General features: G+C 37.2%; 1 protein-coding gene across 15 annotated transcripts in view; it reads right to left on the reverse strand.

Moving 5' to 3' along the window:
• DTNA (dystrobrevin alpha) overlaps positions 1 to 17328 on the reverse strand; it is a 372686-nt gene that overhangs the window by 51078 nt on the left and 304280 nt on the right. For 7 of the 15 annotated variants that reach the window (XM_066352951.1, XM_066352953.1, XM_066352950.1 and 4 more), the window contains 3 exons: positions 15471 to 15554; positions 6302 to 6379; positions 5647 to 5739 (listed from right to left, as the gene is read on the reverse strand). In XM_066352951.1, the coding sequence (XP_066209048.1) occupies positions 5647 to 5739; positions 6302 to 6379; positions 15471 to 15554 (255 nt within the window). Of the gene's footprint in view, positions 1 to 5646; positions 5740 to 6301; positions 6380 to 13813; positions 14098 to 15470; positions 15555 to 17328 lie in introns of those variants that run through there. The other 8 variants (XM_066352959.1, XM_066352958.1, XM_066352962.1 and 5 more) reach the window with 3 other exon arrangements.

The raw sequence follows: 17328 nt of genomic DNA on the forward strand, positions 1-17328 counted from the left end.
GAGGTGACTAAAATTAAATAAGGTCATAAGGCTGGGGCTCTAATTCAATATGATTGGTGTCCTTATCAGAAGAGGAAGAGAACTAGTGATATACACGTACAGAGAAAAGACCTGCAAGGACACAGGAGAAAAACCACCACCTGCAGGCCAAGGAGCAAGCCCTCAGGAGAAATCATCCCTGCTGGCACCTTGGTCTTGGACTTCTACCTTCCAGAACTATGAGAAAATAAATTTCTGTTGTTCAAGCTACACAGTTTGAGTTATTCTGTTATAATAGCCTTAGCTAACTAATGCAAAATGAAAGAGACCAGAGAGCATGAAAAAAAGTTTTTGATTCTTGCCCAATACCACTTTCAGTTTTTTTGTTTTGCCCCCATCACTTGCCTTTCTCTCATCAGTGAATAATTGCTAGTGCTTGTCTTTTTCTACATGTACCACCTCTATGCCAAGCTCAATACTTTCCTTTTTAATCTACTTTATGCTTTTACACTAAGTGTTTGATTTAAGGGCTAATTTATAATAGGTGACATTTTAAATAGTAAAAATACTTATTTTACTAGTAAAAAAAAAGATATTCTGAGGACTCCTAGCAATTTTGTTTAGTGTGAGAGGAAACTGTATACCTATAGCACCATCAATACTCTACAATACCAGCAAATGTTTATTGGGACCTACTATGTGCCAGACACTGTGTAAGATGTCAAAGATATGGTGCTGAGCAAGTCAGAGAAGGCCTCTACTCCCTAAAGGGGAAGCTAGATAATAAACCAACCAACCAACCAATGGTTGCAGTTATAGTAAGAATGAAATAAACAGTATGGCATAATAGAGACTAATATTGGAGACCCACCTGAGGAGGTGCCTCTAATCTGAGATTGGAAGCTGGAGTAAGAACCAGCAGTGCACATGTGTATGTGGAATAAGAAGGCAGGGGAAAAAGGGTAAGAATGTTCTAGACATAGGAAAAAACTAGTATCATGATCTTGAGGCCGTTTTATACATTGTTTTTAGAAATTGATAAAAAAAATAATGTGACTAGGTATTATAATTGAATGGAAGAACCTCATGATAGCTGAGGCCGAGAGGTGGGTAGGCAAGGGCTAGATCACACACAGGCTTCTAGGCCATGATGAGGTGTCTGGGTTGTAAACTAAGTGCAAGAGGAATCTATAAAGGGTTTCAAGCAGGCAAGCCAATTAAAAATTTAGACCTCATACAGAAATCCTAGAAAAAGGCATAAAATGCACAATTTGTTGTACTTGAGAAAAAACATATAAGCAGAACAAATATAAACCTGGTTATGTGAGGTCAGGGGTCTAAGTAACAGCAGTTGATCATGACATCAAAGTATAGACTGTATCCTTTAATTGTACTCCTCTTGCCTTTACACAGGGGACCTTTTAGAGAGAAATATACCAGAAGCTTTTGAATGGTAAGTATCAATGATATAATTATGGTAAGAGAAGTGCTGGGCTGGTTTCCAATCCTTTGGTCTGCCTGCCACTGTCAGTCTTATAAACCACTAGCAAGCCCAGGCACTTGATAAGCTTTAGGGAAGGGCAGAAAAGCCCTTCCTTACTGTATTGCATTTTGAGACCTTCCCCCTATTGGAGAAGGTGCTTGAAAACACTACTTCTCTGAAGTAGGAAGACAGGAGAAATTTTCCCTCAAGTTACAGTTTATTCATGTGGCTTCTCTGACATCAGAACCAATGACATAAATGTGTGTCTTTAATTTAGCAACAGACTATTTATTACAAATGAGTCAGTTTCCTATTGTGTTAAGCAGTTAATATGGAGTAGGAGTAGAAAGCCCCCACATAGAGTGAATCAGAAACATTTATGAATATTTATGAAAACAAACCTTTTAACCAAGAACAGCTTTAGGTTTCTATTTCTAGATCATCTCCATGAAAGATGCACAGAGAGGGAGGACAAGGAATGATATGGGAAATAGGTGGGACCTGGTCTCAGAAGACCTGTGTGCAATCTTTTGCAAGCACATGACCTTGGATAAGTCACTTAATGTCTCAAAGCTTACATTTTCTTACCAGAGAAATGAAAATAATAACATCTAAACATATAGGGCTTTGACAAGCAAACTAAATAATGTGTGGGTAAGGGCTCTGTAATTTTTGAAGAACTTCTTAAATGTAAAATTTATTCATATTCCGGCTGGAGTGATGAGATACAAGAGACTGAAGACAAAACTCTTGTCCCTGGGCCCTGGCCAGTTGGCTCAGTGGTAGAGCATTGGCCTGGCATGTGGAGTCCTGAGTTTGATTCCCAGTCAGGATACACAGGAGGAGTGACCATCTGCTTCTCCACCAGTCCTCCTCTCTTTTCTCTCTTTCTCTCTTCTCCTCCTGCAGCCATGGCTTGACTAGTTCTAGTGCATCGGACCCAGGCTCTGAGGATGGCTTCATGGAACCTCTACCTCAGGCACTAAAAGTAGCTTGGTTGTAAGCATGGCTCCATATGGGCAGAGCATTGGCCCCAGAGGGCGGTTACCAGGTAGATCCTGGTTGAGGCACATGCAGGAGTCATCTCTCTATATTCCCTCCTCTCACTTGGAAAAGAAGAAAAAAAAACTCTTGTCCCTTTAAGCTTAAAGTCAAAACAAGAAATCACAATGCATAGAACCAAATATATAAATGTAACCTAATTAACAACCACTATTCCTATTACTAGGATGTGCTCAAAATATCTGTTAAACTACAATAGAGAAATATAATATAGTGGGATATGCTATTTCAGGAAATAGATATGTGGTGGATGCAGTGTGGAGGAGAGCCCAGAAAAGCTTTCTCGAGGGCATACATTTATGTAGGTTTTATAAGAGGCAATGGAGCCTAGTGGTTATGAGTTTGGAATCAAGTGACTAATGATCAAAATCTCTGCTCTACTACTGTTTAGTAGTCCCCCCTGTGGGAGGGTCATATAACTCTCATAATTGATACCTTTACTTATTTATAAAAGGGGGTTGATAGCATGTATTCTAAAGGCTTGCTTTAAGGACTAGGGGAAATTATGTAAATAATTATATAATAAAATCATGTAATTATTAATTATGTAAATAATTATGTAGCATTATGTTGTTTGTATATTATTATGTAATTTATATAATATTACATGAATAAAGCTTTGAATGCAGTAGTTAGCATGAGGCAAGTGCTTTAAAAATGGTAGCTTTCATGATTATTACCATTATATATCTCACCATAGTTGAATGGTGGTAAAGATTATAGCTATAATGATGATAAAGGAGGTGAGAGATCACCACATTACTTATATAACCATGGCTGGTGTGGGGGAATTGTTTGGATCTAATTAAACAGAGAGGAAAGAGAAGGAAAAATGAGAAATTTGAAAGATAAGTTGAAATTTTTTAAGGACAGAAAAAAAGCTATAAGAAATACAGAGGGCAGCAGCCATTAAACGAAGTCTGCTTCATTGATCAGTCTTAAATTCTGCTTTGTTTTCAAAAGACAAATCACACCTAGCTTTCATCAAGTAGATGTAAGGTGTCTCTGCTGAGACAGTTTTATGGTCTTAAGTGACCATCAAGTCAATGTGTTTAATCACTTGAGTAGAGAAGAGGTCTGGTAGTAACAAAGTCTGAGATTTTCTCCTCAGAGATTTCTTTGTTACAACCTTAATTAAGACAAGGTCAAAGAAAAGTGATGGAAATAACTAGAGTATGCTTAGAATTATGGGGGAGAAGACACAGTGTAAGATCACATCATTGCCTTCAGACATGATTAACCCTATATCGACTGTATTCTTGTTTAAAGATTACTCATACAATTTCTTTTTTGTAATTCAGTATTTTTAGTTTTATTGTTTCAGCCACCACATAATATTGTGGAACCAAACTCATTGAGAATATGATTAAAGCAATCACTCTTTCCACCTGTAGTTCTGAGAGGCTGAAATATGAGAAAGAAAAGGAACTGTTTGATCTACAAGCTTAGAAAAACGTGAACAAAGAGATGGACTTATCAGGAGAGCTCATTTTTATTTCCTGAAAGAGTAGAATATAATATAAAATCAAACAAGTATGCTGGTTGTATTTTTAAAAGATATATAAATTAAGATAAATATGTGATTATTAAATAAATGTTCATCAATGAATCACCTAAAACCATCTCCTGAACTAATTATGCAAAAATTAATTCTGAGGCATCAGAAGCAGGAATGGAAAAGAACTTTGGAAACAGTCAAGGGAGGAACATCCTACAAACAAAGAAGTGGCTAACAATACCAAGTGGTGAGGCAGATGAGCACCAAGTGTTTGAGGCATGCTTTCTGCGACACAGTACTGGTAAGGGGGACCAGCTATTGTAAAGGCAGTTTAACCCATTGGCTTGCTTAATAATAACAGAAAAACAAACAAACAAACCCATGGACCCTTAGTTCAGAGAAAATTAGAGTTATTAAGCAAAATAAATATTTCTAAGGAACTGGTTTGCTAAACATGTTTGTAAAACAGTTGTCTAAACTAGCCTGAAATATGTGATATTTATATAGTCTGTCCATTTATTTTCATTCAAATTGCAAATGTACACTTAGTATTAAAACAAAATAACCAATAGGAGGGATCTCCCATGTCACAATTAAAATAGAAAGAAAAAAACTTTACGAATGCCTTTATCCCAATACCTAGGACTACCTGAATCCACATATTTAACACATCTGAAAGTAAGCTTTGCATATTCTGGGACCTGAAAGCAGGCTTTATCAGAATGGCTACCCAGAAACATTTATAAGTGAAAGTTGAAAGACAATCAAATGATTTCCAGAGTATGATTTTATCCCACAACTTTTTCTCTTTTTCACTTCTATCTTACATGAAAGGGGCATTGTTCTCCAAACCAGCAGAGACATACATGTCCTTGGAATAAACAAATTTTTGCATCACTATCATATAGTAATTTGACCTGGCACTTATAACATAGAACCGACTGTAGGACCCACAGCCCGGCATCCACCTGAATGCTAATACTTAGCATGGCACCCACATACACGAGTTATCCCTTTAGCTAAGATAGAAACATAGATATGAATTCTATGACACATGAATGGGGAGAATATCCAATCTAATGTTACAAAAGACATTTTAATTGAGTCAGTTAAAATGTGCTTTAATTTTTTTAATTTTTTTTTTCTTTTTCTGAAGTTGGAAGCGGGGAGGCAGTCAGACAGACTCCCGCATGTGCCTGACCGGGATCCACCCGGCCCGCCCACCAGAGGGCGATGCTCTGCCCATCTTGGGGCATCGCTCTGCAGCAACCAGAGCCATTCTAGCGCCTGAGGCAGAGGCCACAGAGCCATCCTCAGCGCCCGGGCAAACCCTGCTCCATCGGAGCCTTGGCTGCGGGAGGGGAAGAGAGAGACAGAGAGGAAGGAGAGGGGGAGGGGTGAAGAAGCAAATGGGCGCCTCTCCTGTGTGCCGCGGCTGGAAATCGGACCCGGGACTCCTGCACCCCAGGCCAACGCTCTACCACTGAGCAAACTGGGCAGGGCCAAAACGTGCTTTAGTAACACATCTGGCATCCAGTGACTTTGCCCCTTGCTGAGACTGCTTGTCAAGAGAAGAGACTGCTCCCTTCTCTAAGGATAGTCAAGCAGCCAAACCTGCACTAACCATGATGGGTTGTTCCGGAGCATGTTGACATACAACCCGATGAGAACATGTTCATCAGCCAGCCTGTCTGCCACATTCAGGCTGTACTGTATCCTGAAACAGGGCAGGAGGAAAGAAAGGGTTAAGAGAGGTGAACAGCAGTAAGCAGAGCAGGCAGGAGTGCGTTTGGGGTAAAAAAGGCATTCAGAAAACCACGCAAGTGAAGGAAAAGTAAGTGCTGTTCTAAGAAAAACACAAGCAAAATCCAAGCAATGAAATTCACAATTGCATTTCACTAATTTTAAAAATAAAGACTTCCATTTAGGTAAAGTAACATCAGAAAACAGACGTGCATTCTTCAAACCGCTAAGGCCAAGAAATTCAACTCTACAGTAAACAGATTGCAAGCAAACAGTAAGTAGTCTTTTTGGAAAATCAAATCTGAAGCTTAGTCATTAAAAAAAAAAAAGAAAGAAAGAAAAGGAAATCAGGGAAAGTGAATAACAACACAGATGTTTCTACTCAAAATAACTACTTGGTGCTGTTAATGGAGTTATAATGGAGCTGCTTTTACGGTATCGAAGATGGTCTTTCAAACACAAAGCATGTTGAAAAAGAAATCTCCTTTTTTAGTTTAGTTAATTCAGGGTTCCAGTACACTCTGGCTTTAACTTACCCTTTACCCTTCAGAAAAGCTGGAGCAGCCCTAGCCAGCAGTTTGTTCTGCTCTACTTCACTGTCCTTGGGAGGAGAGCTAGTTAATAAGACGGGAAAGCCAAGAAGAGCATAAACACGGCAATGCATTCAAGAATAGAACTGGCAACAGAAACGCCCACGTCTAGATCCAAGTTCCATTTGGACCGCTCTTATTATTTTGAAATGTTCAAGATGTTTTCAGATTTCCACAGAGTCGAATTAGGGTAGAAACCTGGCCTGAGAACCACAATTACAATCACACAAGCCACTGTGATCCAGATTTGACCTCTGCTACTTGCTTAACAAATAGATTGCATTATGCCTGGACAGAATAAAAATCCATTCAACCTTCATTACAGACAATCATGGAAACAGTCCAGTGGTTCACTAAGTCCTGCCAGCCTTTATATCTCAGTCAAGCTGGGCATTTCTCCAGCCTTCCCTATATTCTCCAACCAAAAAAAAAATAAACCTTTGAGCCTTATAAATATACATTCATATTCCTTGCATCTATAACTGGTGCATACAAACCCATCAATATAGCAATTTTTTTTTCATTTTTAGATTCATAACGAGGAACAATTAGTTTTTTTTTAAATTCATTTTAGAGAGAAGAGAGTGAGAGAGAGAGAGAGAGAGAGAGAGAGAGAGAGAGAATGGGGAAGAGGAGCAGGAAGCATCAACTCCCATATGTTCCTTGACCAAGGAACACTTAGTTTATTTAGTAACTGAAATGACAGCTTTAAAAGTTTAAAATGTAGTTTTATTGAAGGACAAATAGAAATATAATAATAACTAATAATGTGGCCAAGCCAAAGCTATGCAAGATCTACTGTAATGAATATGCATTCTTCTTTGGGAAATGTGTTCATGTTTGGCATTACAAATGTACTTGTTAAGGGGCTGGGTGAAGGGATTAAGCAAAGAAAAAAAACCTTATAGACACAGACAGTAGTACGGGGATTACAGAAGGGAAAGGGGATGGGGAGAGGTGGAGGAGGGTACGGGGGATAAATAAATGGTGATTGAGGGAAACTTGACTTGGGGTGGTGAGCACACAATGCAACATACAGACCATGTATTATAGGATAATACATCTGAAACTTGTATAATTTTATTAACCAATACCACCCCAATAAATTCAATAAAAACATAAAACCCAATGTACTTGTAATGTGCTTAAAGAGAGTTTGCTCCTTTGTAGGATAAGAATTTGCCCTGAACACTGGTGTACCAAAAACTTCCCTGTCTCTCTTCATGGAGAATACAAGATTAACTGTCTGACCTTGTTGGAGTACCAAGCTTTTAATCATTGGGATTAAAATTATGAGGTTTCACAAACTTTCCCATCTTTTCTTTTTTATTAAATGAGAGGCAGGGAGGCAGAGACAGACTCCCGCATGCACTCCAACTGGGATTCACCCCAGCTAGCCCCTACCAGGTGATGCTCTGCCCAGCAGGGCTGCTGCTCCGTTGCTTGGCAGTCAAGCTATTTTAATGCCTGAGGAAGAGCCATCCTCAGCGCCCAAGGCCAACTATGTTCGACCCTTTCAAGCCATGGCTACGGAAAGGAAAGAGAGAGAGAGAGAGAGAGAAAGAGAGAGAGAGAGAGAGAGAGGGTGGGAGGGGTAGAGAAGCAGATGATCGCTTCTCCTGTGTGCCCTAACTGGGAATTGAACCTGGGACTTCCACATGCCAGGCTGACACTCTACTGTTGAACCAACTGGCTAGGGCCCATTCCCATCTTTTCATGTTCTAAATCACATATATGTATGGCTTATAAAGTAGTTAAAACTTTAAAAACTTTAATTACGTCTTAAGGTTTCACCACTCTTTTCAGACCATGAAATGCACAAAATAAAAATTTATAAATGAAAAAAATAAAAATAAAAATTTATAAATGAATATATTAAAATTATGCACAGTATAATTGAAATTCTTGTTTTATAATAGTATATACTATAAAATTCCTTAAATAGTGAAGTTGTTGGTAAATTTAAAATCAAACTTGATTTGTGAAAAAACTGGCAGAGAGCAGGCAGTATGATGTATGATCTCACTCAGTTTTTCATAAATCCTCTATTACATAGCATTGCTATACTTATAAAGTACAACTGCACACAAAATTTACTTTAAAAATGAAATGATTAATGCTTTAGGAGAATTTACTTTCCCAACGCACTTAAAGGCATTTTTTTCAGCCTACTGATCTCCACCCACCTTCTAAGACTATGAAACATGCCCATTAGGGCCAAATAGTCATTTTAAGCCATCATAGTTAGTGTTTTCCCATCATTGCACCCAAAATAGCACTCTGACCCTTGTCTCCCGAAGACATCCCCCTATGTTCATTATTTAATAATACGGTTTCCCTGCTGCCCAATCACTGCCCCCAACTACCTTTTTTGTAACTCAAGACTGATGTACCTACTATATAATTGACTTAAGATTCTTGCAAAACCACTCAAAACACTGTGTGATAAATCAATGGTTTTCCCCTCTAAATTAAACTATCTTCCTGCCTTGTCTGCTTTTCTTGCCCCTTGACTCCCAGATATTGTGGTGATATTTTCTAAATCAAAAACTTAATTTTACTTGCATGGGTACAACTTCTAATACTGAGTGCAGAAGAAGAAAGAAAGGACCAGTAGAGAAAAGAAATACAGGAGGATCTATCAGAGGATGTGTTTACTATAAATTATCTTGGTGAATCTTATGGGAGGAACCTGATGTGTCTATACAGCCCAGAAGGGCCACACCACCACGTGGCTGCTGACTAATGTCAGCACTGGAGGAGCCCTGCAGACCGTGAGTATGGTGCAGGGAGGGAGTTGTTGTCCAGATTTTCCTTTGGTGGCCCATTTGTTCTTTCTTTCAAACTCTTTGAGCCCCTCTCTCCTTTCTCTGTTCCATTTATTTGTCTCCCTCTTCTATTCTGTTTGTCTTCTTCCCAAGTCCCTTCCTCCCTCAATGGGATGAGCAGATATTCTCTGTATACACATCATTGACCCTTGCCAGTGTTGGTTTAAGTCCTTTCACGTTCCTTTCCCTTCCCACATGAATTTTTGAGAATCAGTTCTTGGAAAATATGGAGATGACACTATCTGCATTTATGAGTTTGTGGAAATCAACCATTTATTCTGTTTTGCTATAGCTCTTAATTTCTAGTGCCAGGAGTACTTCTGAGTTTTAGTACTCACTGTCCACATAGCTTCTGTACTTCCAAAACTAGCCTTAAATTCTGTTCCTCTCGACTTTATTTCTGGGAAGCCAAAAATATGACCATGCATAGAGGAAGTCAAGTTCATGACAAAAACAAAACCAAACAACCACTCTTTAAAATAAAATGGACCTGGAACTTGGAGTTGATGGGGAAGCAGGTTTCACTTAAAACTTGGGTCTATAAAGACTTTTCATGTTAAGTATCTTCACCAGAATTTATTTTGCAGCTCCCAAAAGGCTTGAAGAAAGGGGGCAAAGTGCAAATTTTTTTCTTCTGAGTTGTTGTGTCAGTAGTGACAATATGTAGTTTACTATGATCTCTTCAAAGCAATGTACACTTGTGATATTTTGTAGAATAATTTAGATTTTTAAACTTTCATTTTGTAGCTTGGCAGTTTAGATTATTTTTTTCTAAAAAATTTTTATTGCCTCACCAATTTCTTTTCAGTCCTTTGAAAAATAGCATATATAAAGATAAATGCTCTTCTTGTCAAAAATTACACATACACACACACACAAATACAATGGTTCTGGAAGGATAGAGCAATGTAAAATATTTCATATTTATTTATTTAAATTTACCTTTTAGTTTTGAAGGGTGACAACTGATATCAGTAGTTTTGCTAAAGTGCAAACATTTTTGGGGTGTTCTAAGAGAACAAAACTATGCACAAAAGATTGCTGGGTTTTTGCTTAAACCTGATATATGTTTTAGAAAACCATCTCTGCTTATGTTGGATTACTATTTTAGACCTGGTCAAAGATATTTTTATTTTATTACATGTGAAAATAAAAGGATTTAAATAAAAGTCCTGGATGCAGTCTCACAGAGCAACAGTTTTAGAGAAATAAATTATGTTATATGCAATGATCACTGACACAGTGGTTAACAGGGAAATGATACTGAACCATGGCAAATTAAAACAAATATTTTCATTTTTATTAATTTTAAATAATCGATAAACTTGTGTGATATTTGGACTTGTGAAGAATAACTTGTAAAGTTGGCTCCCTCCTTAAGTAACTATCAGTGTGAATAAAAATTTTGCTTCTCACTCTAATTAACATAGTCTAGGGATAATAAAAAAGAGACCACAAGTCAATTTTGTCAGATAATTTCTTAAAAAATTGTGTTTCCCTTTCTTAGCCTAGCTTTCAATATCTTTGATCTGAGACATAAAATATATAACACATGCACATCAGCAAAGAAGCATAAAGAACAGCTTAGGGTCTCAGTGGGATAATTAATTGTCATCACATCAAGCTGGCATGAAAGTCAAACTATTTTAAGCAGGTACCATTGAAGAATACTAAGAATCCTTAGCTTATATTGGATTTACTCTATTTACTATGTTTTCCCCAGATATCATCAAACCATATCAATTGTATTTTTACCAAGAGAGCCTCTAGAAACGTTTGCTGGCTACAGGGCATGCACAGACAACCACTAAAGCAACTCTAATGAGAGAAAAAAGTTGTTAGGTGGAGAAGAGAGGTGATAGCAGTTTTAATTATGTACTAACATTTTAGTTTAAGAAATAGAGTTGAGTGTGAAGACTGGCTTATTTCAAGTTTGAAAAAAATCTAGCATAATAGTGGAGCTCAGGGGCTATATGGAATAAAAAATAGCAGAGAGTGATTATTTCAAATTTCATAAAATTTCAGACAACATGTCCAGACGGTATGAAGAGAATAAGAATTCTCAGGGTAGTTGTTTTATAAATGCATCTGTTTTATCATGTTGACTTATAAATTTATTTATTTTCCTTAATGAAAAGGATGGGCTTTAATCTTAGAAAAAATTAACTGTGAAGAAAACTTTGATTTTCAGATCAAAGGCTGAATTCAGTGCCTCAATTTTACTTCTATTCATTTTTGATTATGAAAGCACAAATGCTTAAGATTTAGTTTGAACATTTTAAGTCAGATTTATAATCTGGGTTGATAGGTAAGAATCATTGGTTAAAAAAAGTGAAAAAACTGAAAAAGACAATAGTAATTAGTCTTTCTGTGGTTGAAAACCCAAACCAATCAATCCACTGACCAACTAGTCAACCAAACAAAAATGACTCACGAAGGCTGTTCCACTGGGAAGAATCAGAATCTGGGAAGCATATGGGGTGGGTGGTGTGTCTTCCCCATATGCACTACTGAGTCTAACATAATATTAAGTAATTAACTAAATGTTATTGTGACAAACCAGAAAAAAGTACATTAGATCGTGTTCAACACACTCAAGCAATTTTCTAATATTTGGAAGAGTAATAAGATCTGGCTAGATGCTATATATCATAGCCAACATGATTCTTTTCCTGAGTGGTTTCTATTACAGAGATTGCATCTATAAAAAAATCTGTGAAAACTTGACAAGCTATTTCTAATATTTAGGGTAAAAGAATCTAGCTATTCAAACTTTCAGAGCACCCTTAATGTGGCTATCGAAAAAGACAACCATATTAAAGAGACGTATTTAAAAGAAAAAGACAGGTTAACTTTCTCACATAACCTAGACAATGATTTTAGCAAGACAATTAAGATCTGAAAAAGGGGGCATGATACCAACAAAGACGGTAGATACTCATAGGGAAGATGCTGTGGGCAGTGAAGGGGTGAGAGGGCCTTTTGGTCCTGGCTTTGTGTCAGTGCTTGCAATAACATTTGCAAATGTGACAGGACATATATCATAAGCTTATATATATAATGCTACCCCACCATACATAGCCATTGGTGCTCTTTTTCTAGTGGTGATGACAGAGTCCCATTGATCCACCTATTTTTTTTCCTAAAAATGAATGCATTTATAAGAAAGCAATATAGGTTTAGGGATAAAGTTATAACAAATAATAATAAATAAGAAAATAAATGAGGTGAATTAGTCCATGAGTTATGTTATTTGACCCACATTCTAATTGCTAATCATTACTGAATGCGTACGTGCACACACACACATACACACACATACAACTTTAAAGGGTTAAGGGAGAGTGCTTTTGAGAATTCCCTCTTTCCTTTTGAGTAAGGGAAAAGTGAATTAAATATATTACTGGAAATAGATATAAGAAAAGAGGATGCAGCAGATGGTGGTGGTAATCAGAGTTATACACTTGTAAATCTGTGAGTCAGATTACTAGGATGTCAAAAGACTTCAAAGATATACCTTAGTGCCCTTTGAAGATCAAAGCAGCATGCTTGTAAAGGATACTAGGTGAGCAATGCCAGGAGTTTATGGTGAGAATTCTGGAGTGGTGATTTCAATTCATCCTCATTCTGCTTTATCTTGCTAAGATCTGTCATAAAGGGCTAAAGACTCAGGCTAAATAAAATATCTGCATGGCAATTTTCTCTACTCTTTAATACAGATCAGCACATTCTTGGCTTGTTTAGATTTTATCTGATTTTAAAAGGGGAAGCTGGGGTGGAGTAGGAGTGAGGGCAGGGCTCTAGGTTACATTTACTTGGTTCAGTTCCAATCATACAGAGAATAGAACATTTAACTTATGCCTACGTTTGGTGTTATGGGTTTCCATCAATTTTAGTATATGGCTAAGAAATTACCAGTGGATCACCATTAACATTATCAAGTGATAGAAATTAAGCGCTAATAGTATGAAATTGGTTTTAAAATTGCTACTTCAATAAGAATCAGACTGCTCTACCTTGGGGAAAAATGGCCCAGGCCTAGTGGGATAGAAAGATGTAAGTTCTCAAGTCTTTACTGCAATATGGTCCAACCATGTGATGTTGTCCTGGCCTCACCCAGTTTGTGCTAATGATCATTCCAAGAGGTCCTTTCATTCAAGAGTATAAGAAATCACCATCTCGGGTCTTGCAAACTGTACAAAAGCAGAGACTCATCCAAAGAAGAAAAATCCAGCTTGGCACTCTTCACAGATACACCTTGGCCATGAGATCAATAAGATAAATGAAAGAGAGGAAAGAGCTGAGAGGTCCAGCTCAAGTTGGAAATTCTGAACAGAATCTCATGAAACCCAGAAGACCTCCACAAATAGGTACTACAAGAGGATTTTAGTGATGGAGTAGAATGACTAGCAGTCAAGCTACAGAACTACCACTATGATTAGTGATTCAGGGCTGGGATACTGAGTGTGTGCAGCGGTCAAGCTGATTTACACACAGATTTATAAGCGAATGCTCCTCAGCCACGGGGCTGGATGCACTTATCCCCTCAGGTAACCTGAGGGAGTTAAACAATGAGACCTCATTAAAACCTCCTATGGACAGAGCATGGCCCACTCAGAGAGGAAAGAAGTTCAGTGTACACAGCTTTATTGAACAGCACCCTTGAAACAGAAACCAGAGACCAATCTCCATGGTGATAGGAAGAACTGCAAACTTTAAACATTGTGTCTGTGGTTCACAGGGAACATTCCAAAAGGACTGAAAATTGGAAAAAAGGGAAATGATCATATTTTGGGTTAATAGGTACCATGCACCCTGAAGGTACCAGAACAGCTCAAAGCATTATAGGAATATTTTAGAGTACAGGAAGCCATGTTATCCATCTAGGCGCATCCACCATAAGCACCGTCCGAGCTGAAATGATATAAAATGACCTTCAGTAAGGATGGAGTCTATCTCTGCTTGACATTTGCAGAATGCACAGCTTCCTAATAAATGCACAACATCTTTCTTAACATCACGCAGGATGTTCTCTAGATAGATGCACAGACCTATGTCTCTTACACATTTTACTGTTTAGGATTTTGATTTAGAGAAAATGGTTGAATTTGCTGGTGGTTCTAGAAAGGAGTTCTAAGAGGAACACACCAAGGGCCTAAACCATATGATTTCACTGTGGAGGTTCTGTAGTTCAACTGTGTCCTCATTTCCACTGGCTACAGAATGGCTTAATTTACAGGAAGGAAACATCATGAACGGCCACACTCCAGTTATTCTGTTAATTACAATGATGAGGAACATCTTCATTCAGGTTCCTGCTGATGGGCAAGTACAGGAACATGGAAGAAAATCCAGCAGTTTTCTGGATTTTCCAGCAGTCTCACTGTCTTCATATCTTCACTAGAATGTTCCAGAATAGTACAGTGAAATTGGTATCTCAGAAACCTCTTCAGGGAAAAGGCTGATTACATTCATTTTGTAAAGCATGAGCCTGTATTTTTTTTCTACTGAAAGGCATTTGAAAATCTTCTGTTCACTTACTTACTCCAATTAACCTTATCTTTGTTTCTGCTTTCCTATGAGTTTTCTCCATGTGTTTATAAAATAATTCTCTGGTGCTTTATTTGTGACATCTGATCAAATGACTTAATGCACTGCTTAAGCCCTGCATACCTGTGATTCTAGCTCTAAAAGAAGCACTGGCTTCACCTGTTCTTTGCTACAGTAGGAGTGGATCATGTTAAAAGGATGATACATGTCCACCTTTAGTGTAAGCCCTTGTTATTATCCATGAAATTATGTATGTGGAAACTACATTCCCAAACTTGGTCTTTAGCCTCTAGCCTCAGGAATGCCCAAGAAGAAGATTCTTTTCTACCTGGAGCTTTAAATTAGGAGATGTTTCAGAGTGTATCTAATAATTCTCCATTGCATCTTGAAATTCCAATTTCCTGGCTTAAATGGACCTAAGTTTTCTGACAGTGACTTTCTTAATGAAAGAGAATGCATGTACGTCAGTCGTAAAATTTAAAGTTATTCCACATTCTTACTGTGGGTGCACTGTAAATGCAAATTTCCAGAAGGAACTTTAATCCCTAAAGTGATCCCATTCCTTTTTAAATGCAGCCACATGAATGAAATTGAAGATGTGTGACAGATATTTACATAACTAGCTTCTAACAATAGTCTTCCACTCTTGGCTTACACTAGACTACTTTTCTTGCCACAAAAAAATCAAGGCTCATTACCAAAGAGAGGGCTTATTATATAACAGGATTGGAACTTACCTCCTGGTAATAAAAGGACTTCCTGATGAGGGGACAGAGTGGGAGAACAGGGTGTCGTTCATGCTGGTTACAGGTCTGGGTGGCCTAAAACAAAGTATAGTGCGGATGGAAAGTTAAAGCAAGTAAAAGTCAAGTTTAAAAACTGCCACCCCTCAAGGAGAGGGGGTGAAAAGACCAGAGCTCTATCAAGAGCTTGATCAAGAGTTAAATGTGTAATGGTTTATTTTTTATCTTAGGGAATCAAAGTTAGTTTGTATTCTACAATAAACAGATTCTAGGAAAAAAGGTAGACTTGTTTTTCTCAGTTTATTTAATGACAATGAATATGATGCTATGCAGGTTTTAAAATGTCAACACTATATGCAAAAATTCATAGGAACTTTGGTTCTGGGTACCTGGTGTTAAACTGTATTCTGGGATTTTGTTAAGACATGTTCTCTGTTGGATGAGGTCAAAACAGTAGGTTCACTGTTTCCTTTACTCTAAACATCTTAGCCAAAGTTCTGAAATCTTAGTGATTTCATTGTTTAACTAGGATGTATCTTTGATACCAGAGGCTCGTTTAAAACTAATTCTGCCTTGAACAGAACACTTTCACTTCACAAGAAGGATGCTAATTTTATACAAACGCCCTTTGTGAATTTTCAAAAGTCAGGTATATCAGATTTTAAAACAGTAAACAGAATGAAATCTCTTACATTGTAACTTTGCAAAAGTTGAAAAAAATTTAACTAGACCAATAGTTCTAGGTATTTTTTGCCTTTTTTGAATAAACTTTTCCATCTTGCTCTATCTCCAGCCAATGAGGAAACAAGGAGATTTGGAATGCTTTTAAACTAGCCTGGTAAATTTGGTTTGTTAAATTCAGTCACTGCAAAGCTGAATATTGTAGTTTATTAGTAAATGGCTTCATGTGTAAGCTTCATCATAAAAATGTTGAATTTGGGACACAGAATGGCTAACCTGGGAACCATATGGTGGCTTTTAAAGGGATTAAACTTCCTATTTTCTCCATAGTCAAATGGCAAGTTACCTTATCCAATAAATAGGTCCCATTGGGGATTTTTAAACATATTTACTTTTATAAAAGAATATTTCCACAAGATAAAGCCACAGGGATCTAGTGCAAGATTTTCTTCCTAGATAAAATCTTCTCAGAAAACATTTTTATAAAACTGGCATTCTTCTTGTAAAGTGTAAGTGTTCAGTTCAAGGAAGAATTAGTTTTTAACTAATTCTGACTGACTAATTCTCTGGTCACTCACTTGTTTTGTGTCTTATAACCACTTACAATTATGATTACATGTCTTCATAAATACACTGGGGACTATTGAACTACTTACCAAGTATCACTTTGGGCAGCAAAGAATTAAATAAAATAGAAATTGTTAATCATGGTAACATTTATAAACAATATAATAGCTAAGCACAAATGCCAAAATACCAAAATATCACCCACTTAAGAGAACATTATTTGCCTATAATAATTTAGAATAGCTAAATTAACAACATATTTTAAAATTAGAAGTCTTAGATATTACAATCCCCCCCCAAAAAAAAATAAAAAGAAAAGAAAAAAAGACATGAGTCTAAATAATACCCTCATTTAGTTAAGTAAATAACACATCAGATTTGGGGCACTAACATTTGAATAACAAATTGGGAGAAAAATGTCTAAAGCCAAAAAATAGAAAAATATTATTCCTTTTTATTGAATTTATTGGTGTGACACTGGTTAATAAAATTATACAGGTTTCAGGTGTACAATTCTATAATAAATCCTCTGTGTACTGTATTGTGTGCTCACCACCCCAAGTCAGGTCTCCTTCCATCACCTCGTATCCCCCATGGACCCTCT

Source organism: Saccopteryx leptura, chromosome 11, assembly GCF_036850995.1.
Source record: "Saccopteryx leptura isolate mSacLep1 chromosome 11, mSacLep1_pri_phased_curated, whole genome shotgun sequence".
Taxonomy (NCBI): domain Eukaryota; kingdom Metazoa; phylum Chordata; class Mammalia; order Chiroptera; family Emballonuridae; genus Saccopteryx; species Saccopteryx leptura.